General features: G+C 36.0%; 1 protein-coding gene across 2 annotated transcripts in view; it reads left to right on the top strand.

The window, feature by feature from the left end:
- The window catches only part of ATE1 (arginyltransferase 1), an 86,141-nt gene that overhangs the window by 41,482 nt on the left and 17,442 nt on the right, over positions 1–27,217 (top strand). For both annotated transcript variants that reach the window (XM_009277921.1, XM_009277922.1), the window contains exon 10: positions 21,895–22,015. In XM_009277921.1, coding sequence (XP_009276196.1) covers positions 21,895–22,015 — 121 coding nt within the window. The remainder of the gene's footprint in view (positions 1–21,894; positions 22,016–27,217) is intronic.

The raw sequence follows: 27,217 nt of genomic DNA, 5'->3' as shown, positions 1-27,217 counted from the left end.
GTCTTTTTATTCAGCACGTATTGAAGTTGCTACCAGCTGTCAGCCTGCTTTTCTCGCTGGTATTATTGTTTACCTTGATAATGGGAAAAGATGATAAGCTGAGAGTAGTTTGGAGGACTGGAGTTGCTCTGCCTAAGTCTGTTAGCGCTTGTACTAGTGGCTTTTCCAGGATTAATTTTGTCAGTTTATAGGAATAAATATGCATTCAAATTAGTACAAAACAATTTTTTTTGTATAAACAGGCAATAAATAGTCAACTAAATATTCTGAAAAGTCAGTACTTTTTTTATAGAGTGCCAAGTTGTGCTTGCAACACCATTTGTTAATAAAGAACTGAAATATCTGGGTTGAAAACACATTGTCTACTCTAAGAAAGCAATAAAAGTTTTGGCAACACAGTGGTTTTGATTTTTTTGGCAAGACTGTTAAAAACAAACAACAAAATAATAAACAAAGGCAGAAACATACAATAATAATAAAGCCATGAAAATGATGAGTTGAAGAAGAGTGTGTGTGTGGGGGGAAGTCCCTATTTATCAGTATGTCTTGTTAACATTACTTTTAACTGCCTCCCTTCTTCCTTCCTTCCGTTTCTTCACCAAACTTCCCCGCTGGCCAGGATACTCCCCTACATTAGCATCAGCAGCTAAGAGTGAACATTCATTTCTTCAGAGCTGTGAAGTTACCCCATGTGTTCCTTCTAATGGTTTGGGTTAGTGACTGGAAGAAAAAGACTACTCTGAATTATATTGGAGTTTTGGCATTAAAACCCAAAGGGATTCTAAGAAGTCTTTTAAAGTGGCTGGCCAAGACTTCCAAAAGTATTTTGGATGATTGACTCAGTGTACGTGTGTTAAATGCTTCTGAAAATCAAGTTGCTTTAATATTTCTTCAAGTTGTAACTAACGCAAAAAGTCCTTATCTCTCTTCATATATTTCATCAAATGTGTTTTGACTAGAAGGTTGGCTGTCTGTTTTTTTGGATCTGATAAGTCATATGCTACATTCAGGATTGCAGTGTCCCTTACAGCTTGCTGCTTTCCCCCCCCCCCTTTTTTTTCCTTTTTTCTTTTTTTCTTTTGTTCCTTTCTTCCATAAAAGCTTTCTCCTTTCACCTTTCCTCATCTGGAAAACACTTACTAACTACTTAGAGCCCACACTGAGTAAATGGAACTAAACATGTTGGAATAAACAACTATGAGAATGTGGGGCAGAATAAAAAATACCATGGGTGAAAAATTATTAGTTCTTTAGTTCTTGTTGTAGTGCTAGTGATAAATATTTTAAAGTGTTTCTTTCTTACTTTGAACAGCATCTTACAAAGTGTTTGAGGCCACTTTCTGGGTTGCTTTTCTTTTTTCTTTAAGACATTTCTAGTCAGGTTGTGAAAACTACATTATTATGAGCATCAAAAAGCAGGAATAAAGAGATGCTCTGTTCTGGATAGCAACAGCTGTTACTGAATGCTGACAGTGGATTTCCACTGAAAATATAATTATTAAAAGCAGAATATCAGTTTCCATGTTGTTTTCATAGCAGGTAAAGATAGTGAATGCAATTACTTCTTGTTTTGTTTCCTAAGCTGCTGTTTTATACTGTGTGTAATTGGTGAATTATTACAGTTTTTCCTTGGTGCGAGTGTTGAAGCTTTGCTGAATTTCACGCAGTGTTTGCAGGGTTAAAACCAGTTGGAATCCCATTTTTCTACTAGAAACAAACACAGATCCCAGCCATGTCTTTTTTTTCTTAACTTTATTTTTCCTTTTAAAATATTTGCAATCAGGACTTCTTTTTTTTGTCAGTTAGAACTCCTTTGGGAAAAATGAGCAAGTCCCTGGGGCTTTTTTTTCTAATTTTGGAAATGTGGATTTCTTTTCAGTTGTTTACTTGAAGTTTAAGATGATTGAAGTGTAGCAGAACTGAAGTGAAAATAGTATGTATATTTATGCCTCTTTGTATTATTTGTAGACTTTTATCAGGGCAGAAAGAAATGTCTGTTGTATAGGTCTCAGCTGACCTCTGAAGTGAACAAGTCTCTTTCTCATTACTTTACTGCCCCTTGAGAAAATAAACATGTGTCCAGAAGCAGAATTTTTGGGGTGTATGTTGTACAAGCTTGCAAGGAATTGTATCTGAAAGTAATTTTCAGAGTGAAGTTGTATTTGTGAGTCATGGCCTTTCTACAGTTTCAGCTGTATACCTGTAACTTTTTCTTTGATGATCTTTGATTATTAAAAAAAAAAAATTCCTCAAATTGAGTGAACTTTTTTTTTGGTGCTTTACTTCTGTGTACTGGAGAAATAAATGTTATTGAGTAGGAGTAGGTCCTCTTAAAACTGTCCATTTGTTATCTTCTGTATGAGGCTTGGATCAGGATACATTATTTTCACACAGTCTTTAAAAACCCAAATACATCCCTCCACCCAAACCCAACCAAACAAAAAACCCCAAAAGAACCAGTTCCCATGCAAGTTATTTCAGAGAAATATTCAAAGTCGTACACTGTGTCCTTTAAGTAATTCCAAATATGAGGTGACTTAAATATCAGACTTGAATATTGATGTTTTAATGATTTTGATGATGATAATATTGATGCTATTAATGATTTTAAGATCTTAATCAGTAAAGATTCTTTGTTCTGCATACAACAGGAATATGTTTGTGCTTAAGGAGGTATATATTCAGGATTCACAGTTCAGATGTTCTGAAGAATAAACATAGAAATGTGCTAGAGATGGTATTAACTACCTACATATGCACATTAGCAGTTATTAGTTCTACACCTTTTACTTGTTACAGGAATTTTATTAATTTGGGACAACTTCCTTATAGTGTTTATTTAATAAATGTGATTTTGTTAATTTGGGTGAGGCTTAAGTAAACTAGCATCTAACCTCACTTTTGTAAAAGTACAAGAATAAGAGGTATGGTTTGTTAAATTGTAGGCCAATTCTGTACCGGTGGATGTTTTCAGAGTTATTAGAGGTAACTTCCCTGTCTCTGTCAAAAAGAACTGCTAAAAAGGTTTATTCAGGATCATGTTAACAAACCTGAGGCAAACCATCTTCTGAATGATAATAGCTGGTAGAAATTTATCATGTCTAATTCATGACACTGCATAGTCATAAATTCACTGCTTATTGCTGACTTGTACTAAATCTGATTTGAAGGCTTATTTGGGGACTCCATAGCAACTATTAGCAATTAAAGTGAGAACTGTAAACTGTGAAATATATAGACAAAAGAGGTGTGGGTTTTGTTTGGTTGGGGTTTTTTTTTGAGGAGGAATAATATACTTCACAACTCGTGTCTTTAATTTTTCTTCATCTGAGGAATGAAGTCACAACTCACGTTTCGGAATGTTCCAGTTATAGTTCTATAAATCCATTAGTCCTTCCTAGTAAGTGTAAGAATACATGGAATTGAGTGTATTTTTGAGGTTTCTAACAAGCGAATGAATAAAGTGCTGCTTTGTCAGCCTCGCTTCTTTTTTTGTTGATTTAATCATTTTTGGATGGTTCTCAAACACTAGTTAGCATTCTTTACTTCTGAATTTTGTCTGTCTACCTGTCTCTTTGTGGGTATTCCCAAAAGTGAGTGAATTTGAATATGCAGAGATGGACATCTTACAATGCCATGATGCAAAAGGTTAAAATATATTTACAAAGATAATGCTCTTCACTTTTTCTAACATAGTCTCTGTGTGAAGTTGTTCATAGCCATTCCAGTTTTCAAGTGTTGGGCAAAATAACAACGTTCTTGTGTCCTGGACAAAAACCAGCCCTTTAAATCTGTCACTGAAGTGTAAGTCGTTGAAACGCTGGTTAGTTCTATCTATGCACCACATTTATTGAATCTGGCAACACTTGGAGAATTGGATCTCTCATTTAACTTCAAATCTGATTGCTCTTATTGTATTCTTTCTTTTTTTTGCTATTTTGCTGATTGCATTAGCTCTAATTAGGCAATATTGTCAAGAGGAATTTATTTGGTTTGAAAGCCAGGAACTCCTGCCTTTCCTGGCTCTGCCGTATTTCACCTTGTGGTCTTTACAGTAGGAGCTGGCTGACAAGTCAGTTAATCTACACAAGAGATGGTTTTTTTTATCCAATTTTCCAGGAAAGATTTAATGGTAGATACTTTAATGAGGTCTGGTTTTACTGAGACCTCATTAATTTTACAGAGGTATCACAGTACACTTCTCTGAAGTGTTACATTTAATCTAGATGACAATTCATTATTTTGAATGGTTATTTTCTTTGTCTGAGTTTGTTTAGCTGGTGACTGTACTGAGTCTCCAAGTAAAAGTATATTAATGAGGTTCTATTATTTATCCTCAATCCTGATATTAAACACAATGCTGCTAACAGTCTAGTTTGCAAAAAGTTCAACGTCAGTGTTTGGGAATGAGAGTCCCAGACTCCTATAGAGGGGAATGATTTGGAGCCAGGAGGGAATAGTGCAATCATAGAAAAGTAGACTTGTTGAGGGCCATGGGGGATTATGTAGTCCATCCCCTTACTCCAAGGCAGGGTCAACTATATTTGTGTTAACTTTTAAGACCCGTTGGACATATGTGTGCCAAAAGTCTCCTTCAATGAACTTAGGTCTCTGTGCATTGGTGGTTATATCCCTATATATTCTTGTGCTTTATTAGTCATCCCATTGATTTTTTTTTCTTCATGTCTGACCTGAATTTTTCTTCCTAAAGAATATTACATTTTGTCCTACCTACCATGCACATTAAAAAACATATATTTTTTTTATTTCAACACCCTTCTTTCTAAACCTGAGGGCTACTGTCATGTCTGCATTTCTGTCCTAGAGAATGATGTCTAAAATTAGGCCATCTGTCTAAGGCCCTCAAATGGTGATGTCAGCTTCTACCATTTGTTTATATAACATGAGTTATTGCCTTCATTGTACTAAAGAAGATAGTAGACTCTGGAGGCAAGGAGAAGGGGGGGAAAGGGGAAAAAATGGGAATTGTGCGAGTGCAAAGTTTTCAGAATGGGCTGAATTGGGACTTGGGCTGAGTTATTTTTAGTGTCAAGGTTTGTGACTAAGTGACTAGGAAGGCACGTGTATATGCTCTTGAATCTCTGTGCTGTTCATTCTGGTTTAGCTAAGTCTCTGTTAAAAGTTGCATTTTTCTTTCAGGAGAGAATACTGCATTAAATGAGGTGACAAAGAATAGAGGGTTTTATGGTTGTTCCTTACAGTGCCTGTGGAGATCTTCTGGATGAGTTTTATCTTCCTTGTTATAGTAAATTATTATTTATAGTATTACAGTAAATGCTGGAAGTGGCAGCTCAAAGAAAGTAACAAATGAAGAATAAGCAAAACCCAGAGCAAAGATGTGTTAGTACTGGATTGCAGGTGATGGTAATTAATGGTGTTTTTACACCACCAGCATATCACTAGTAGGGGAGGAGCTTACTTCATGTTATCCTGTGGTAGCCACCAACGATATTCAGATGCAAATAACTTAAAAACAAATCTATACTCTCTTGAATTGGTATTAGAGGCAGTAATCAAAGTTTGTGGAGCCTGGCAGGCTCTTGGGTGTGTTTTCATGAAGACTATCGTGAGGTCACTGGAGCTCTGAGAGATTGCACGGAGCAGGGCCCTGAGCAGAAGGGTCAATGGAGAAGTGAAATATTTTTGTTACAGCTTCTTTAAAGCTTTTTCTTAATCTAATAAAATCAGTTCCCAAAGGCTTTCAAAGGTCTTATTGGGGAGGCCTAGCGAGACCTGGGAGTTTGGTGAACTGTTGTCTTTTGAGTGTGAAACGAAAAAAAAACCCTACAAAAACCCCTTGCTGTTTCCAGACACTGCCCTGAGGTTTCCACTTATCATGTGAGAGAGTTAACCGCTGCCGAAAACTTTATTTTGTTTAGTTGTTTTTAACTGAATAACTGAACTGTTCTAAAAGGAATGACTGAAACTGTTAATAGTAGTTATTTGCTGTGTTAGATGTGTAGGATAATTTTGGGATTCTTACTAGAAAGGTTTCGGGGAGTAGATCATCTTTTTAATAGAATATTAAACTGTTTGCTTCCTTCTCCTTTCTTGTTTGGAATAAAAAGGTTTTCACAAATAACACTGAGCTAGAATGACCAAAAAAAGGGTATGAAAATGGCCCTATTGTCAACTAATTGAAGAAGAATGGATTTGTGGTGCAAAAGTACATAGGAACCAAATTCTCTGTTCGTCCCAACACAGAAGTGCTGTTGTTTTATGAATGGACAGAAGACAAGATGAGCTTTTTGTTCCACTGATTTTATTTATTTATTTAAGATATTGAGGCTAGCGTTCTGAAGGGCTACTTAGTGCTTATGTGGTCAGTAAAGTTGACCCATGACTTATTTTATGAATTTTTTTTTTTACGTTCTTTCCATTTTAGTCTTTACCAGTTGGCATCGTGTGGCTTGTTATTAATTGTTTTTAATTATCTTCCATTCAGGGGAAAGGAGAGGAAAGCAGAGAGAGATTACAGTATATTTGGGGGGGGCTTGCTACTCTTTGCATCCTCCATTTATATCTTACAGCTGCAGTGAAGGACACTGAGTAAAAAGCTACAGTGCCGGCTGAGAGCCAGTCCCAAGTTCTGACCCTGCTTCTCAGTTTGGGCAATCTGAGGATGCTGTGCAAGGAGATCAGGTGGGAAGGTCTCCATAGGGAGAAGCTTTGGGGCTGCTCCACCACAATTCCTGCTAAATTAGGTGTGGCATTGAGAAAGGATCGAAAGGACAGCACCTGTGCAGCCTAAATTTTTGCAAGATGGTATTTTATGTGTTTCTCATAAATCGTCATGTGCTTCTAATAGAGCTCAATTTGTAAGCCCTGACTGAAACTTTATTTTAGAAGATAAATTTGTTTCTTTCTCAGAACTGTATCTGTTTTGCTGTTTGCTGATGATGGTTTAATGGATTTATAAGTACAAAATTATTCTCTATCAGTGGGGGATGGTAAAGAAACTCTGTATGTTAAATGTCTTCTTGATCGCATTGATGACTAAATTGTTAGTCCTCAAATGGCTGTACTAACAGCCCCACCTTCTGATGAAGTTTTAAATGATAGTACATTTACCTCCTTTACTTGTGATGTGGGAAGAACTTAGTGTGATGATCCAAGAAAAAAGAAGCTAATATTCCTCAAGCTAATACCCATTAAGTTGGAGAAGTTGCAAACTGTCACAAAAGTATCTAAAATCTCTAGTACACTACAAGCTAAATTCTGCTAAGGTGGGCTTTCTTTAATCCTCTTGCCTCTGTGGTGGTTGCATGTCTTTAGAGCAACAATAAACGAGTAAGTGTGAACCTTCTCCTGAGTCTCTTAAAACTGCAGATATTGTTCCTTCCCTGAGATTTATGAACCCTTTCTGGGTTTTTAGGCAAAATTTGGTTCCTGGCTGCACTAGGTTGCTTGGACTGTGCAAAACCAACAGAAAACTTCTCTAAAAGGGCAGCAGGAGACCTTCTGCGGGGGGTTAGAGCAACAATAAACGAGTAAGTGTGAACCTTCTCCTGAGTCTCTTAAAACTGCAGATATTGTTCCTTCCCTGAGATTTATGAACCCTTTCTGGGTTTTTAGGCAAAATTTGGTTCCTGGCTGCACTAGGTTGCTTGGACTGTGCAAAACCAACAGAAAACTTCTCTAAAAGGGCAGCAGGAGACCTTCTGCAGGGGGTGGTGGTGGAGTTGGACTGTGCCATGCTTCTGCCAAGCTTCATCAGCACAACAGCCTCCCAGTGCCCACTGCATGCTGCTGTACGTTGAAACAGCTTCAGATGCCACCAAGGCTGAACAGGAGGCAGAAAAGTTTAGAAATGTTTTTGGCCACTGTCCTTTAGATGTGTAGATCTGGATTAAACTATTGTGTCAATATTTATTGGCATATGATGCTAAGCATACCAGTATTTATTATACTTGGCTCTCTATTTTAGAAATGTGTTAATGCATGGAAGTGCATGAAACTGCTTTCGTGTTTCAAGATATGCATGCACATGAATACAGTGTGGAGCTTTATTGATTTTAAAATAAAGCAAGGTGATTGCCTGGGCAATTTTTAATTATTCTAACTCTGAAAAACGAGGATTATAAACTGTTAGAATGTCAACAAAGTGCTTGATTTTTATAAGTGCGGTTCTAATTTTAATACTCCCCTAATCCTATATTTGGATGCATGTTTAATATACCCTTGAATTACCAGATTATGGTATGATCAGGATTTAATGTAGCATAAGATATAGTTACTGATTCCAGCCCATTTGCCTTCAAACTTGTTTTCTTCTGCAAGGGTGATTATAAAGAAAACAGTTTCCAAATATTTGGCATTAAGAGAAAACTGAAGTGTTGATGTTCCAGCTTAAAGACTTTGGGGATACATAATGTTAAACAGTATGTTTTCCTAAACATGCAAGTAGACATTTGTGTACCTTTTAATGGTAGTAATTCAGATAAAAGCATAATAACGAATCTGTTCTAACCAACTATGAGAATAGTGTTGGGCAGTTTTACTGAGCCACAAGCATGCATGTGTGTATTTACATTGCTAATAGATGCAAAAGTTGCATGCAGAATTACTGCTACAGAATTTGCTACTATAATTTAATTTTGTTCAGTTTTGTATAATAAAAATGGACTTACTTGACAAGAATTCCAGTATAATAAGTTTAATATTTTGTTTATAATTAAGGAGACAGAACTCATTAACTTAAGGAGGAGTTTGAAAACAAGTCAATGTCAAAATGAACATGTTGAAAGGATACAATTATTTCTACTATATTATGTCCTCCGGCAGTTATTATTCCCTGCAAAATAGCTTAACAAAAATTCATTTCTCTCCCTGCAATATAGCTTAACAAAAACTCAATACATCTCTCCAGCCATATTTTCTATGTCTTATTCCTACATGTTTAGTGTTTCACAAAAACTCAATACATCTCTCCAGCCATATTTTCTATGTCTTATTCCTACATTTGTTTAGTGTTCCTCTGTTTGGATTCTTTCCCCACTTTCTTATGTTTAGCATGGGCCCAGAGGGACTCAAATGCGTTGAAGTCCAGAAACTGGGGCTCTCCCAGTTTAGTATTTCTTCTGGCGACTAATACAGCTACAGCCTGTTTTTCAGTTTTGAGTCTTAAGGCTGAGAAGATGAACGGAAGCTGGTATGGGCTGTGGTGGCAGTTCACATTCCGCTTTCTGCAGCGTTGAGGTTTTTGGCTCTTTATAGTAGGTGTTTGCGTGCGCTGTAGGGGAGGTGTGATGCCTGGCTGCTTTGCTTTACACATTTCCAGTTTTGCAGACCACATACCATCTCTGCTGTGGTGACAAAACACCTTTTTGTAGTACAGATTTTTGTCTCATTTTGAGACTGTTGCGGTGAGGTCAATAATGGCGTCAGTTCAGACGTGTGGTTTGCGAGCTCCACATGCTGAGGTGGTCCCAAGGTGAAGTAGGATGGTCTCCTGCTGAGAACGGACTCCTCGGAGAGCACAGAGAGGCTTTGTTTACAAATTCTCCTCTCCCAGCAAACAAAGCGTGTTTAACAAACACTTGACAAACAAAATAGTCCTAAAATTAGAATGCTTATTTCATGAATGAAAACTTACTAGGAAAATAAACATTTTTAGGGACAATGGAAGAAAGTTCTTTTAAAGTGCACTTCTTTTGATGGTCCAGAATTTTTGTACAGATACTTGTTGATACTTTGTACAGATACCTGTTGCTTGCTGTTAAGGTTTAAGTTCTAACACATGCTTGGAATACTGTGGTAAAGCAAGCCTTTTTATTTATTTATTCATTTTTTAATCTGCAGATGTAGGGGAGAAAAGTAGGTTCAGATTTTTTGGCAGAGGTGTGTTACTCTATCCTGATAATATAAATTGTAGACACTTAAACACTGAGATTTATCATTGTCTTATTTTCTCCTTCGGATTTTTAGTCTGAGTAACATCTTTGTGTGTGTTAAGGATGTGTTAACTTGAATTTCACAATATTATTTAGTCAAGATCCTGCAGAAATTAAGTTTTTACTAAAAAGCTTTCCTGTGCTGTTTTCTCCACTTTGTCCTACAACTTTACTCTTTTCTACTATCCTAAGATTACTGTTAACGCCTATTTGCGTATATGTACCACTGTTGTTGAAGTTGTTTCTTCAATTCTGGGTTGTGTATATTTCAGTGTTGAATGACTAAAGGTAAACTATTTGGCTTTTACCAGGTGTTTTATTGTTGGACTTGATAAAACGTCAGGTGTATCATATATTGATAGAAAGCCTTAAAGTTAAAAATCTTGTACTGTTCTGAATTATCGATTCAGAATATTATTTCTTGTTCTTAGATGTATGAAAGCAAATAGAAATGAATAAAGCCGGAGTGGCAGTTTTTTAAAGTGACATTGTTTTTCAGCATGATTTGGTTGCATAAACACTATAAATGCTTTTGAAAATCCCACATAACATACCGTAATCTAAAGCCAACATCTCTCATCTGAATTCTTAATTAGGAGTATATTTCAACTTGTGAATATCAGTGTTTCACAATTTGAAAAGCTGTCAATTAGTCTAGTATTTATTATGTCTTCAAATATTCCACAGACTGAGTCAATAGCTGGGCATGAAGGTGAACTATGAAATCATTTATTCAGTATAAGGCTACCATCAGCCCAGACTTTCCTGGGTAGGTCTTATTTTCTTGCCCTCAGGGTCTTGTCTGGATAGATTTTTGGCAAGTTCCGTGTGTTACTGTGTGAGTTTTTGGAAACCCCAGTACAGGCAGAAGCAAGACTTTGGGAAAGTCTAGTACAGAGGTAGAATTCCCGGTGGTGGTGTGATGGGTATAGGTGGTAATGCAGAGCTAGATCTGACCTGTAAAGCTGAGCAGAAGAAGGGGCACTGAGTAGCAAGTGCTAGCCTGTGCCCTGAGCGGCCTGGGGCCCTGGGGTGGTTGAGTGGGATGAAGGTTGAGTTTTGGAGCTGGGAGGAGAGAAGGTTTGGGGCTCCAGGGAAAACTCTGAGGAGGGTCGTTGGAGAGACGCTAGGAAAGATGGGGAAGGCTTGGACGCTGCTGAGCACTGACATTTGCTGGGGAATACGTCACAAGGTCTTGGAGGTAATCACAGAACACAGCAGCTGTAATAGGGAGCTTGATTTGAAGGTAGACATACAGGCAAAGAATGGTCAAAAGGGTTAAAAATACAGAGAAATTCATGGACAGGAAGAAATACAGGTTTCTGTGCGCCCTGTCAGTGCACAGTAGTGAACTGTTTTATCCAGAAGCCGAGAAGCTATGGTTGAGTTAAGTTGCAAGTGCAATGCATGTGTTATGCATGTATAAAAAGAGTAAATTGGAGACTTCATAGATACAGTATTTACTTTTCAGGTATCTTGCTGTAGAATATACCTGCTTTTCTGTTGTGTTGTCGTCCTTTAGAATTATTCAGGGTCTTTATTGCTTTAAAAGATGAGAAAAAACAGATTTGAGTTGAAGGGTGTCATATGAGTAAGGGTAGCAGGTTTAGTCCTTGTTTTCTTTTAATCATCACAAAGGATTAAAAAATTAATTTGCATTGGTTTATTTTTTTGGTACATCATAATCATGGTCAATGTTTTTAAAAAATAAAAAATTATGCACACTGCCCTCACATCCATTTCTGTTGTGTTGATGGTTTAGTTCTGGTGAATGTTAATGTTCTGGTTCCCTGTGCAGTTGTACATAAAAATATTTTAAAACATGCTCACTTTCATTTAAATTCTTCAATTTAATTTTGTGTTTGGATTTTTTTTTTCCTATTAAATATACATGGTCTGTAGTGTTTTTACTTTGATAGCTAGACAGTCGAAGCCTCTTTAACAGGGCATTAATTTAGCTTTCCTGTGGAGTATGTCTGTAAGCTGCTTAGATGAATGCTGTTCTTTTAGATATGACTCCTGCTAGTGAGGTATTAATGAAAGTTTAAAGCTATTTGATATCAACGTGACAATTTTGTGTATGTAAGTGTAAAGCGTGATTATGATATATTAGGTTGTGCATGTTTTTCCTGTGATTATTTCACTTTATGTTAAATGTAAGAAAATAAAATTTATACTTAATTTCATACATTTAATTTAATGAACTCAAAAAATATTGTCAGTTTATGGCAACTCTTCAAGAGAAAGATATGGGATCCACATGATTGAAACACTCCTTTTTCTCTTCTTTTTTTTTTTTTCCCTTTTGCTTCTCACAGCTGCCAAAATAAACTCCTTTTGAGATAGACCTAAGTCAACATATTTTGTGTGTCTTTAATGAAGCATTCCTCTTGAGGCCCCTACTTGGGTTATATCTTTTTGTCATAGTTTTTTTAATCTTTCTTTCCAAGTTTAATGCTAGGGTCTCCTTAAGAATTTCTGCTGCAAATTTAAAGTAAACAAGTTCCATTTCAGTAATCATATGATTTTTATTCCCCAAGACCTTTGTTTTTTGAAGTAAAAAGGCAAACACGTATTACATTTTTTTCCTGTAATATACTTGATACTTTTTTACATTGTTGAAGAAGTTGGCTAAAATTCAGAGAAGCTAATATTCATCAAATGTACGAGCTTAACTCTTCTTTCTTACTGTTTTCCACTCAAGGTTTCTCAAACCGTGCTACTTTTTTTTAGGATTCTTGTGTAGCTTCTCTATGAGCAAGATGGATACTAGCTTTCAGCTTCAGAAGTATGTCCGTGTGGTACCATCTTTCATTAGCTTGTTCCCAACTGGATGTTTAATGGCAATTTCCAGTAAATGTTAACTGGTTTTATATAATCTATTTAAAATCACAGACTCATGGTTTTTCCTATAAAAGTTTTGAACGTATGGCTGTTTTGATTTCATAGGGAATCTCAGTCTGTAAATGTGTACAAATACACCTTGTATTAGAAACATTCTTTAGAATTTCAGTCTTGTGTTGATGTCACTATTCTGCCAGTTTAGTATCACTGATACTAAATATTAGTAAATGAGAGAGATAAAATGGCAATATTTGAAGCTATGCAGTGTTTTAATATTCTTGGTGGTAGTTTCTGGGATTCCAGCCAGGAACGTACAGCATGGTTTTCCTCTAAGTACCATCCCGTATCAGCATCTCTTATTTTTGTGTGCCAAACACAAAGTTTATGTAGCAACACTGAAAGCTAAACTTAGTTTCAATAGCCTATTTTAATAAAATGCCATTGTGTACAGTCCAGATTAGCAGATATAAGCAAAAAAGAAATAATAATTAAAAAAGTAACCTTGGGAAATACAAAAAGGCAAAATAGATGTATCAATAACTTGATGATGTAAAAGTACTTAGGAAGCATGCTTAAAAATTGACCCTAATTTTATGCAAACTTTTTGAGTAGCTACATACTTGCAATATTTCTCTTTGTTTCTCAGTTTCAGAAGTTGTCTTCATACTTGTCTGTCATTTGGATATTATTATTTCAGCTCTGGATAAACAGTCAGCCAACTTAGGGCAGTTCAGAATCCATAAACTTGCTGTTTCTGTCATCAGAAGTCTGGAGCCAGGGTGCAATAGCTGTTGTAGGGTAAACAATGCTCCTTATTGGTCTTGAAGGGACCATTTTGTAATGTTTTGTACTGTTTCTACAGTGTGAGACACCATATACATGGCAAATTCAGCCTAGTAGCATTCACTGTTTAGATTAAGCTTACTGAAATCTAAGAACAGTAAATGTAGAACTTGTTTGTGTGTATGTATCTATCTATCCATCTATCTATCTTAGCCAGAAAAAAAAAGTGAGAACAGGTATGGGGTGGAATAGGCGCAGATGTTTAATGGCTTGTGCCCAAATTCAGAAATGTTTCTGTACATTGGACACCCATTGGCTTGAGTAAATCTCAAAATGCAAAGAATATGAACAGAAAAGACTGGCAGCCACCCCCCTGCAAAAGTTATCTTTAAATTATCTTTTCGTAAGTATTCATTTAAATATGTGTTTGTCTATATTCATCAAGGAGATGTTAAAAGTATAGTTTTTATGATGTAATTCCTGAACATACAGATTTTTTTCCTCTTTTGTGCAAGCCTAATCACTGGCTTTATTTCAGATATAGTGGCTTTAATATGGTGAATTCGGGTAGAGTGGCTTTAGTTGCTTAGAACAAGCAATGGAAAACTCTCACTGGTCTTTATAAATTAAAAAGAACAAACTGTTAGCCAGAAGTCTTGGAGGAGAGAGCAACGCTTGAAAGTGGTTGACAGAGTATGCCCAGAGCTGTGCGTTATCTTTAGCTCTGGACAGTTGCATCCCAAGCTGATAAAACAGAGATGATAAATGCCCGCTGTGCACACATCACTTCTGCAGCAGCCCTCCACGACAGTGAAGCACAAGTCTCTTGAGCATACTAATTACCGTTAACTTTTAAACTTGAAACCAGAATTATCTCATTGTTTAATACGGTGGTGTTAGAGAGGATAATGGGATCTGTTTGAGTATGGTCATGGATATACGTTATCTCAAGCAGCACTTTGTTGGCTTCTTGGATCTTGCTGATGGCACGTTTGTATGTTAATGTGCAGCAGTTCATAGCTTGGATCTTGTCACATAAACATCCACAGTCTCCCTTAGCTTGTTATACTCAGTGAGTGGAGGGAAAGATAATATTGGCATATAAAAGGAGGAAGACAAACTGGACAGAGTTAGAGACTAAAGGGGAAAGGGGAAAAAAAAAAAAAAGTCCCAGATTTCCCCCTTTTTCCTCAATGGAAAGCAATTTTTTCTCTAGCAGTCCATGAGCCTTTTCAGACACCTGTTGGCCATTTTCCAGTATCAAAAGCAAGCCAGAAAGTGTTAAATATTTCAGATGATATTTATGAAAGAGGACAAGGTGAAAGCAGCTATTTAGAGTGTACACTGAGTTATGAAGATAGCAGAACCCAAACAATTCGGGAGATTCCTAGGAATAGTATGTGTTGGGAAAACAAATGATAATACTTTCGGAAAGTATTTCAAGGGGGGGAAGTATTTCTTTGTAAGCGCTTCTGTGCAGACCACCATAGGCAAATAAAGTGCTGAGATTTACCTTAAATCAGAGTGAAATTTAAGATAAATTTAATTTAATTCCATTTTTGTGGTGGGTTAAGAGCATGTAGACAGTTAATGGCCAAATAATGGTACGATAGTTGTAGGATACTGAGCATGAATCTTGGCTGTCTTCCTTTTTGTCTTTTACTCATTATCTTAATCTGGTTTACACTTACCTGAGATAGTTTATTTATCTGAGGAACACTGTGAAAACCTTCTGAAACACTAACATTTTTTTGTATTGAGTGAAGAACAGCTAAGTGTGAATATGCAGTCAATATTTGTAGGAAACTATTTGTTTCCTACTAGTTGTAGGACATGTAGGAAAAAAGTGTCATAACTATTTTGTCCTTGGAGACAGCTTATCATTAGCTATTTCTGTTAATACTTTACATTGAATTGGGAAATAAACAGAAAAGAGGTGGAAGTTGGCAAATTATACCATTGCTTTGGTCAGTCAGTTTAAAGGTTGTTGGAGCACATTTAAAAACAAAATAGCAAAAAAGTAATATCATAACAAATTAACTGATCTAAGTAAGTGTTGGTACACTTCTATTCGAAATACAACTTGAAATATTTGCATTTCACTTACAGGAAATCAAACAATATAGGAGAAGGTGAGCATTTGCTCTGCATTTCTATATTTGAGATGCATTGGGAAGCACATTACAGATCCCTGGCTGGCCTGTAAATTTCCCATTACACAGGTTATGTGCCTCTGATAACGTAACTAAAAGAATGAGAATCAGCACAGCTTTTTGAAGAGGAAGGAATATTTCCCTTACACTTTATATACTTCTCAAAAGTAGTTTGAGATTTATGAGCTAGAAAATGAATTTTGGTTATTATTCATAACATCTTTTAAGGATTACAATGCATTATTCTTTAATAACAGAAAGGTGGCTAAGGTCTCAAGAATGCAACTCTTGGGTCCTAAAAATGTTGATTGCGTAATTAATTCAAAGTTTGTAGTTTGGATAAAATCAGCTTGTTTGATACTGGCACTGGAGCATCAGGCAGTCTGTTTGCACGTGCAACTGTGGACCCCACGGTTAAATCCCACTTGTTGTTACTTATTCATTGAGTTACCCACAAAGTATACATTGCCTGATTTAACTCCTCTTTGGTATATACTTTCTTGTTTGCTGAATACTTTTTGATGATAAATCTGAAGTCTCCAGCCATCTCTCATTGATAAATAAAGCTGCTTGCTTTATTCCATATCTATTAATTTTAGGGGTTTTTTGTTTATTTAAAAAGATTAAAAAAAAAAAAGTGACTAAAGTGACTATGAGGTGGGGGTGAATTTGTGTAGGTTGTTCTGGGGTGGGGTTTTTTGTTGTTGTTTTTCTTAAGTTTTTCAGGCCTTCCACAGATGGATACCATGTGAGTGACTGTGGACAGTTGGAAGCACAAACAGATTCAGATGTTCAGCTCTTTGTCCCTGCTGGCGCTGGCTCACCGTGCGGGCGCAGCGTGGCATGGTCCAACCTCTGTCTGTGAAAACACAGCAGTTAGAGTTACTTGCAAAGGACTCTCCTGGGGATCGATAAAGTCTATTTCTGTTTATGTAATGAAATCAGGGAGCAAGGGTCTGCTGTAGTACTTTGCTGATGGGATTCCAGCGGGGTTGTCTTTCAATGGAAAGACTGAATTTAATAAACCTGTAGTCTGGCGTGCTCTTTCTCGGGCAGTGCTGCCTCTCTCTAATGGATTGCTGTTGATAATTTAGGGTTACTTTGTTTACGTAGTCTGAGAGCTTCTTTTTAAGCAGCTGGCTGGAAATGGAGATGAAGGCAGTCTTAATTCACTTTTAATAAAAGATCAATGGGTTTATTGTGAAAAAATAGAATACAGATGTAAACTGTACCTGATAAAAGAATTAAATGTGTGTTTAACCTTCCTATTTTGTTTTTTCAGTGCTACTGGTGCTTGACCTTCTTCATTTTTGAGACTATTCTCTTTCTTGGTAGTTTTACATTTTAAATTTCACTTAGACTACAAAAACAAACTCTGCTGGTGTTTTTCATCTCAAGTGCTTACCAAATCCCTGAGATTTTACAAAATATTTAAAAAGTAATCTCCAGACTAAATTCTCATTAAAACCTTTGCCCTTCCTGTGGAAGAAAAGTTCAGAGGAGTTCTGGTTGATTCTGATTTGGAAACTGTAAAACAAAAAATATCGTGGTGTGAAGTATTAATTTAGGCTTGGCAGCCTGACTGTAAAATTTATTTCCAGAAGTTTCCAATTAAAATGCAGCGTGTCTAATAGTACAAGGGAAAGCACCTTAAAGGCTCTTTCTTTAATATTATATAAGAGGAAAAATGCCCCAAACATTAGTGAAAATAAAAAGTCTTGGAGGTATTTTTTTATTAAACAGTCACGTTTATATTGCAATGAGTTCACTTGGTAGAAGAAAGCATGTACTCAGGAATTTCTTAGCTATACTAATTTTCAGTATTGCTTTTTAATCAAGCCATTTGATAAATTAGTCAGATGTTTATAAAGGTGCAATTTTTTCTTTTGGTTTTCTTTATATCTTTATTATACCTTGTGCTTTCCTGCTCTTTGAACAACGCAGTTTTGATGTTTCTCCCCTGTGGCCCTTTCCCCCTGTTTCAAAGGAGAGAAAGCAAAATTGGAAAGAGGACAGATTGACTAGGATGGTTAAAGGTATAGAATACCTTATGTAAGAGGATGCAGTGAAGAATTTAGGTCCCTTCAGACTGATGGAGGTACCCGTATTTGTCTGTAAATTCATGAGTGGCATGGTGATAAGGCAACGATTGTTCACTGCGTTTCTGTAATAGAGGTAGGAATGGTCAGCAAACAGAACTACAGTTTGCTGATTGAAGTAAATCAAAGCAGTTGTTTAGGATTATTGAACGGCAAAATGCATTATTACTGAAGTTATCTTGTTGTGGAAGGATCTGTATTGCAAACTGTTGGAGGTCAAGAGAGTATTGGCAGAGTAACACTACATGCTTATACTGTTCTTTTAGTCTTCACTGAGTATTTTCTATTGATGGCTGTCAGAGATGGGATATTTGACTATACAATGGACATCTAGTATGACCTGCAGTGGCTGTTACGTTATAACAGCTCAAAATGTGTTACTATTCTGTCTCAAGAAGGGTGTTTCTGGATGTCCATGAAAATTCTAAACAGCATCAAAAATAATGAAATTTTAGGCAAATGTATTTTTTTATTTCCAAAAACATTTCAAAATAGCACATTTTAATCTTGTTGGATATTTCTTGACAAAATGTAGATGCACAGACAGAAATATGTGCAGTTGTACATTGACAGAGTGCATTTCATCAGCAGGTGGTATTGGATTTAAGAAGCTGAAACATAAGACAAGTGCTTAGGCATGGTCTGTTAGATGATACTTTTTGTTGAAAGTCTTGTAGTTTAGTATTCCCAAGATGGTCTGGACAACATAAACAGTGCTACTGTGCAAGAGCTTTTATATTATGACATAAAAGAAAGCAAAATGTTTTCAGTTGTGGAATTTTACTATAGACAGAATTACTTCTGAAATGTATGCTAATTTAATCTAATTTAATTAATAATTAAAGCCAAAGAGAAATTATTTTCAAAAACAGTTTTGCAACTCTGATGAAGTTCTTCTACTGTGATAAATAGCTCTGCAGCAGTTCCCTTCAGGAGATCCCCTTTCTATTTTGGATTTATGTTGGGTGCATACTGCAAATCAGCAATATTAAGAATAAGAAGGAATATAAATAGTATGCTTAGAGGCAATTTTTTTAGGTGATGTAATCATTTTAGAGTGAATAATTAAATTTGAACATTTTTCTTGAAGTACCGGTGCTCCTGTACATGAGGCAGAATCTGGCTGTGTTCCCTGGGAGAGGGGGGAAAAAAAAAGTGAGGTGGATTCATAGTTGTTTGTTTTCATGTTGAGGTTTTAAACATTTTTAAGAAAGTAAATTAAGAGTAAGTGCTTGGGGGGGGAAGGCAAAAGCCCTTAGAAATTATTGCATTTGATTTAACAAATTCTGTGGATTCCCTTTTTAATTCTATCAATATAGACACAGTGCCAATGCTGTTCATTGGGAAACTCGCCTCGGTATGTCTCTGTGTTCCTACTTCCTCCATGGAATGAGTCATGGGATGTGGGTTTAACCAGTAGTGTAAATAAAATGCCTTTACGGGAGAAATATCTGACTTCTAGTATGTTTGGAAATACTTTTAGAAAGGGAGGATATTGAAAAGCATCAATGGCTTGTTTAATTTTTACCTCTAATTACATTGTGTGTCACTGGTCAGTGATGTGTCATCACCTCAGCCTCATGTATCTTCAGGGAAGTTTATTAACAAGATTCTAATTTTTTGGGGAAGAAAACATCTATAGGAAGTCACCTCAGAATGATTTCTTCCTTTTTCCTTCCTAAGTAGCGTATTTTGAAGCCTAAAATAAATCCTGAATCTACAGCGATGGATTGGAGAATCAAATTTTCCCATTACTGTTTTGCTCAGTACTAAAGAAGCTCTTTTTTGTTATAACCAAACTAGTCTAGTAATGCTGCAATGCAGTTAATTTTCTACATCCCATTTTATGACAGAATATGACATAGAAGTAATTGGGAAATTTAGAATAGGGCTGTGTAGTGATATGATTTTCATGTGTGGGATTCATAAATGTGATATATTTCAAGATGTCTAGGAAAACTGTAAGTGACTGGGCAATCTTTACTTATACCCATGAGTATTCCCATGCTACTAGGAAAGACTAAACTGCCCCCTTGTACTTTCTGTGCTTAAGCGACAGCTCAGAAAGATGGTTACTTAGCTATTTCTGCCTCCTTGGCCAGTTGAGAAAACGTCTTTAAATCAACAAGTAGTTATGTTCTAATTTTTTAAAAATCTGACTGAAAAGGCATATTTTTTCCCTAAGTCCTTAAATTGTTTCGTCTGAGTAATGGTGACTAAAAGTGTTCTTTACGCATTACCTTCACATACCTTTCAACTATTTCTGTTTAGATAGCGTAACATTTCAAAGCGGTTTATTTAATAATGTCATTTCCATTCTCTGGCTTTAGAGGATTTTCTAAGGCCTTGAGGTTTAAGCTTCTGCATGGAATTGGAGGAATATTGTTTTAACTTAATATAGAAATTTGCATTTGATTAAAAAAAAAAACAAACAAAAATGAACAACAGTAGTTACAAGTCAATCCTGAATGTTTTTCAAATGAGAAAATCAGAGTCATACAGACTCATTTCGGAAAGATGCATCGGGTATTTGACAAGGTTCAGCATGAAGTTTCCCTCCCCCCCCACGTGGACAGTTATGACTTTGTTTTTATGAGAGAAAATTTTTGTATTTCTTACTCAACAATTTAAAGTTGGTAAGAAATACATAATGAAAAAAGTTAATTCTGCTATAAATATTGTGAAGAGTTGAACAGTAAGAGAATAAAAGGAATTGGGAATCTGCAAACACTCAAAAAATGGTTGTTCTGGTTCTCCAAAATTGGGTGTTGCAGCATAAGGGTGTGTCTAAAAGAATAGCAGAGCTTGTGAATGAGGCTTTTTAAAATACGTCTTTATCACCAGACTGTAGTCACAGTAATTATCTATGTCCCTTCCCAAACATTGGTGAGCTTCATTCGAGACTACTTTGCATTTTCATAGTAGATGTTGGGAAAAAATCAACTTCATATCAAGATGATCATCTTTGTTACCTATTTAAAATTATTGATATGAAGAGCTCTTAATTGCATCGACTGCAGGGTGATTTCTTATAACGCCCAGTCTTTTAACTGTTGCCTCAAGACCGGTATAATTGAGATCCTTAAACTTTTTCATTTTATTTATTGTATGTCTGTTTTTCAAGCTGATATGTGTAATGAATTTTCAGTTTAAACATTAATTTGATATTGCCACGATATGGCTCTGAACATCGAGAGGGTATGGATTAAATGACTAATAGCTCAAAGATAGATTTTTTAATTAAGTTATAGGCCAATGAATAATCTTATTTTAAATCAAATGAAGATCTGATTAGAGGAGGCGGTTATTGCTGAGATGGTGATTTTCTGTGTAGCTGAAGGGAAAATAATTATGGCTGTTGAGTTTCTGAGAATATCTGCAAAGAATATCTTTTTAATAAATCAAGAAAAAATGGTAGAATTTCACTAATCGTTACCTGTAAGCTATTCCAGGAAAAACTCCATGAATTAAAAAGAAAATGTTACTATTTAAGTAGCAGTGAACAAAATGCTTCATCACTAATGCAATAAAAATAGCATCCTGCTTACAGTTAAGTGTTTCTTTCTATTAGATTTTTTTTGTTCTCCATTATTTGCTAGAATGACCAACACTTGAGCTGCTTTTGGAGGTGCTGAGATTTTTAGTGTTGGCACCAGCTCAGCAGAACTCTAGAGGATAACTTAAAAACAGAGTTTCAGTAAGCAAAGCCAAAACTTTTCTAGTTCATCTTGGACACCGTTAAAATGTGTTATGTTACTTTTACATTTTCTTCAAGTGCCAAGGTTAAGTTTGTATTCCTGAAATGGTGCTGAAATTACTAAAGGAGTAAACCTGTGATTTCAGTGAAGCTGTTTCTCACTCATTTGGTGTAGATTAGATTAAAACTATTCCTTGTTCGTAGGAAAATGTGGAAAGTTGTAGCCAGAGTGTTCTTGTGCAACTGATATGACGTGCAACTGATATGACTACTCTCTCTTCCTTTTTTTCTTTTTTTTTTTTTTTTTTTTTTTTTTTTTTTTTTTTTTTTTTTTTTTTTTTTTTTTTTTTTTTTTTTTTTTTTTTTTTTTTTTTTTTTTTTTTTTTTCCTTTTCTCCTTTCTAGGGTCAGTATAGGCCTTCTGACTTGTTGTGTCCGGAGACATATGTCTGGACGCCTATTGAGCAATGTCTACCCCTGCTCGAGCACTCAAAATACTGTCGATTCAACCAGGATGTAAAAGCAGGTAAGTTTACGTGTAATGATAGGTCTGTAAATTGTCTGTCTTGTTTTTATGATGTATTGGTATCATCTGCTGCTGAAGCATTATGGAAATCTTATCTGTAAAGGATAAAAAGTGTAAAATTCACAACTCCTCCAGCAAGCACTAGCAAATAGAGAGTTTTACCGTTTAACGTAAAATAAGCAATACAAATTTTAAGTACATTCTGGTTTACAGACTATATGTAGTTTAAAATTAACACATATTGCTGCCTTACAGATAATTATATTTGTTATTCTGTGCATTAACAAATCCGATCAAACAATTATTCCTCCTTTAGATTCCAGTCGGATGAATGCATAAAGAAAGGAAATTAAAATCAATACAGGAAAGTGAAAGGGATGGAGAAGCTTAAAGGCATCAAGTGCTTTTGTTAAGAAACAAACCAGCAGATTTAGTTTAACAATGTCAGAGAATTTGAAGAATACAATGAACAGCAGAAGCACCTTAACATTTTGAAGTAGATGGGATGTAGACTTTTACATTCTGTAAAATAGATACTTAGTGATTTGCCAGCATAGAATGGTCAAAAATATTACTGCCCAGAACATAATACAGTAATGATACTGTAAACCAATGCAATCAAATGGAAAAAAATACATGTACTTGCTTTAGCTACTGACTCTGTGAGCCGATTGCAGGCCCCAAGGGAGCTGTGTTAGAGAATGCTTGGTGTGGTGCTTGGGTGGAAAACAAAAAACTGATTTAACTTTTTTTATTAATTGCAAATTGCTGAATAGCTGCTTCTTGAAATTTTCTCTTTCCCCACTGAATAACAGTTGAGAAAGGTTGTGGTATTATTCAGAGGTGTCGGTGATTAAGCTCATACGTAACTACATAATACCGTGGTCTGTTTCTAGCCATCAAAATACAGATTTACCTGTCTCTTGACTTTGAGTAATCTTCAACAGCTGCTGCTTTCTTTTTATTTTTCATGGCTGTAGTTTAATAAAATTTTCATTCACTAGCTGGTTAACTGTTGGAAGGGCAGGATGTAGACAAATGAAAGGAAGTTGGAGAGATGACCACTCAAGCAGGGTTGTGAACTTCTGGAGAAGCTGCTTCAGTTTCTTGCTTTTCCTCAGTCTGTGCATGTTACCATTTGTGCTGTGACTTGGTTGCTCAAGTGGAACACTAAGATAATAATACTTTGCAACTGTAAATGTTCTGAACGGGTAATACTCTAGTTAAAATAGTACAGTAATGAGATGAAATACATTTCTAGATATAGATACTGATTTAAAAGTTTTAGTAGCACAATTATGTTCTGTGTAAATAGAGAATGTTCTTTAGGGATTGTGCAGGTAGCCGTGTGACGACAAATAGGCTGGGGCACATGCTTGGATGCTCTTTGAAAAGAGTGTCTGTCACCATGGGAAAAGGTCAATGCATAAGAGATTTAAACGGACGGCACATCATGTTTTGGTCAGCTAGAATCATCGTTAGATTGGTGAGAGGAAATTGGAAAAAATTTACAAAGGTAGGAGTGAGAAGGGAAATGGTTTTGGAGGCCAGTGGTGTTCAAGATGCTCTTGTTACTCAGAAATAAAAGGACATGTATTCATTTGAGCACAAAAATGACAACTAAACTACTGCCTTTGAAGGTGTTAACCCCGTACAAGCAAAGGGGCATCATCATCTTGGTTCTGTGAAATTCCTGTGGCATATCACGCATTTGGAAACTGCAGGATATAAAACTTTGCATCATTATCAGCACAGAATATCTCACTCCAGACACTACTGGAACTGAGACTTATGTCCTGTGGTTTAAGGAAGTCAAAACATAGCTACACGTTGAAATGCACTGGACCTGCTGTGAGCTTATAGTCATTTGAGGTTTAAGTAATTTCTAGCTCTAAGGAAGCTATTTCTCAACAGTAAAATCAGTTTCCTTCTTACTTCTTTACTCTCTGCAATAGTCAGTAATGAGAGTTTAATGAAGTTACAGTGAATTTAAAAAAGAGCAATAGGAATGATGGTGTGCTTTATTTCTCTTGAATCAGCTTTCTATAATACTGCCCATAATTATGTCAGTTAAGCAGGTCACGCTTTATCAGGAGTGGGACTTCTGATGTAGAAACTGCGGGCAATAACCAGATCCAGTAAACAACTGGGAGAAATAGTGCGACCTTGCATTGCTGCCTGGGCCAATAAAACAGTCAATGAAAATGGTCATCTTTTAATATTGTCTGTAATGTCAGAAAATTTCTGAAACATTACCTCACACTAGTTTGTTCATCATGTTTGGCAATTTTTGAACTTCTTTTCCCTCCCTTTTAAAAAATTAAAAAATTACCTAATAAATTTACCAGTTGCAGGTTATGAAAATGCATTATAGAACAGCAGTGAGTGCTGCTTCAGGAGAGGGTGCTATGCACTCTGACCTTCCAAGTCTCTGCAATATGAAGAGGATTTCTGAGTATTCATACGCGTTACATTGCAGAGCTCCTTCCTATAATCAGATTTATTTTTTCTTTTCTGAAAAAAAAAAGAGATGCTCACAAAAAGTAGCAAAATTTTTCTAAAGTATCAGAAAATATTAATTTATATTTGCAGAGGATTTTTGCCAGTTTTGCATTATGTGGTTGTCCTGAGCTTGAGCATTTTCAAATGGTTTTAAAGTGTATTGTTTTCCATCCCCTTCTCCTTTGATGTCTAATACTTTTGTTAACAGTTGGAGAATGAAGAGGGGACAGACAAACTAAACAAAGTTTTTAACTCTTTATACTACAGAGATAAGTCTAAAAAAGTGTCTAACCGTTAATAACTTAAAAAAGCAATCATAGGAATGATGATAACTTTTTATTGTTTTGTATGGCAAATCATGGGTGCCTGATGGTTGAAATAGGTCCAGCTCTTTCCTACTACTGGCCAGTGTAATGAGATTCAACCTTACTTAACCTCAAAACACTTCGGTCATACAGAGACAACAATGAGGTCTTGTGCCAGCAAACTCTCAAATTTGATATTTAAATAAACTGCTAGTAGGCTCTTTATGTGCAGTTCCTAACGTGTATTGAAAAACATCAGTTACTTCAGAAAAAAAAAATTCCATAGCAATACTCAGACAGCACTGATGGATAAAAGGTCATGTTTGTCAAATATTCTTGCTTTTATAAATTACCAGTTTTGCCTAAATTACTCATGCCTCATAACAAATTTTTCATTTTCGTTGTCTGTTCAATTTGGAAAGTTCAGAAGACCTGGCATCGTCTTATAAATGAGAGAGGTTTATTAGGATTCTGATGTGTTTATTATTAAATAGTGGCCAGTCATTTACTTACAAATAAATAAGCAGTTAGTGAGGTAGGGCAGTAATAGAGGCTTCGGATACTGATGCATTCTGAAAATTGAGATAGTGCTAAAGGCTAATGGCCTGTTAGATGCAGTTTACTTTGTAAGAATGAACCCTATGTGGCATGAAGCTGTAAGTACAGATGGAATTATGTTGAAGAAAAAAGAAGTTAATTAAAAGATTGCTCTGCAGGTAAGTATTTGTCAGTGACTTTGACAACATATCAAAACTGATGAGCAAAATTCAGTCACATGATAGTCTCTGCTAAAATATTCCTGGGCGTGGTCTGTCTGTCACCAGTTAACTTCCTCCTCTCAGAACTGGTCTTCAAGGTTTTACTTCATTGGTACTTTAACTAACAGCTTTGCCAATGGAACAAACAGCAGTATGAAAAGAATTATAAATAATTTACTTGGTATCCTGGCAATACTTTTATCCTTCCACTTTCCATTTTTCTGAGACTAACCAACTGACATGTCTTTTTTTCTAACATCTGTTGAGAATTTCAGTTTTTGCTCCTGAGAGAAGCCTGTGAAAAATGTCTTCATAAAGTAAAAATCTTTATGAAAATCTACTTTTGGGATGGTAATTAAATTAGTGGGAAACTTCAAATCTTTCTTCCCATCACTACTGGACTGTCAACACCTTTAAGAAGCAACTTCAGATAAGGGCAGATATAATCCCAATCTAAAGTGGTGGCTTCAAAGCCTTCATAGTTTTATAGCCTCTTGACTGTGTCACGTAATATGGGGTGTGTGTGCCAACCAGGGCGAACAGGGCGCTTCTACCCAAGTGAAAAAGCTATGCTTGATCCGAATTGCTAGGCATGGCCCACAGCAGTCTCAGTGGTAGAAGCTGCTTCCCACCTTCCTGTGTCTGCTGCTTTGAGCAGAAGCTTTGAGTAGTGCAGATCAAAAAGGACTTCAATGCTTTTTTTTTTCTTGACTGATTTGTTTGCTGAAGTTGATAAATTGGCTAAGCTAATACACATCTGTTCAGCTTCCTGTATATCTAATAATAGAGTGAAATCAAAATGGAATCGAATGGAATACATTAATTAAAATGAAAGTACTTTCTTCAGTGTTGAAAAATACACATGACAAAGGCATACATAGACTCCTCTGTTGGCTTTGTGTGTTCTTGGAGACAAGACACTCTTTCCTCCAGAGAGTATAGTCTAACACAAACCATGATGGATGCAAATGGATGGTATAAAGAAACAGAGAAGCACTTCTGGTTTGTCTGGTCAATTATAGGAATAGACTAAATTATAGTCTATTAATAGACTAAACTGACTAAACTGTATGAATTTTTTTTGTAAACATCACAGTGAAGGAGAGTTTTGAAGAGGGATCTAAGGAAGTACATTAGTTATCTTTTAGAGTTTATGGAGAAATCTTTCGCAGCATGAGAGGTGTAAGAGAAATGAAGAATATGGGGAGACACAAAGGAGTTTCATTCAAAACCAGATATACTGGTCGGGGATATCAGATCCCATAGTTAGTCTGAGGTAGAACTTGCATTACTGCCTGTAGGTGCTAGGAATGAAGATGGGGTTGAGACAGACTGTGGAAAGCTCTAGAAGTGAGGTCGGTCTGATGCGATTAGAGTATGGGTAGCTGGTAGAGACGTGCATGGAAAGATGGGGAAGTAAATTTTGCAGTAGTTCGTATAGGTAGAATGATGAGAAGAAGGGCTTGCCAAGAACAGAAGAAAGCTGTTGAAATAAGTAATGGTAGGATTAAAACTTGAAAACCTACATAGGTCTTTGTCGAGATGAATAAGAGAGGCTGTTTTTTAGATACTCTATGTAGAAAGAAACTAGATGTGAAAACCTGAAGAGATTACAAAGCCAAGGTCATAGGCCAGCA

Source organism: Aptenodytes forsteri, unplaced genomic scaffold (assembly GCF_000699145.1).
Source record: "Aptenodytes forsteri isolate BGI_AS27 unplaced genomic scaffold, ASM69914v1 Scaffold15, whole genome shotgun sequence".
Lineage (NCBI taxonomy): Eukaryota > Metazoa > Chordata > Aves > Sphenisciformes > Spheniscidae > Aptenodytes > Aptenodytes forsteri.
This window is presented reverse-complemented; position numbering and strand designations above follow the sequence as displayed.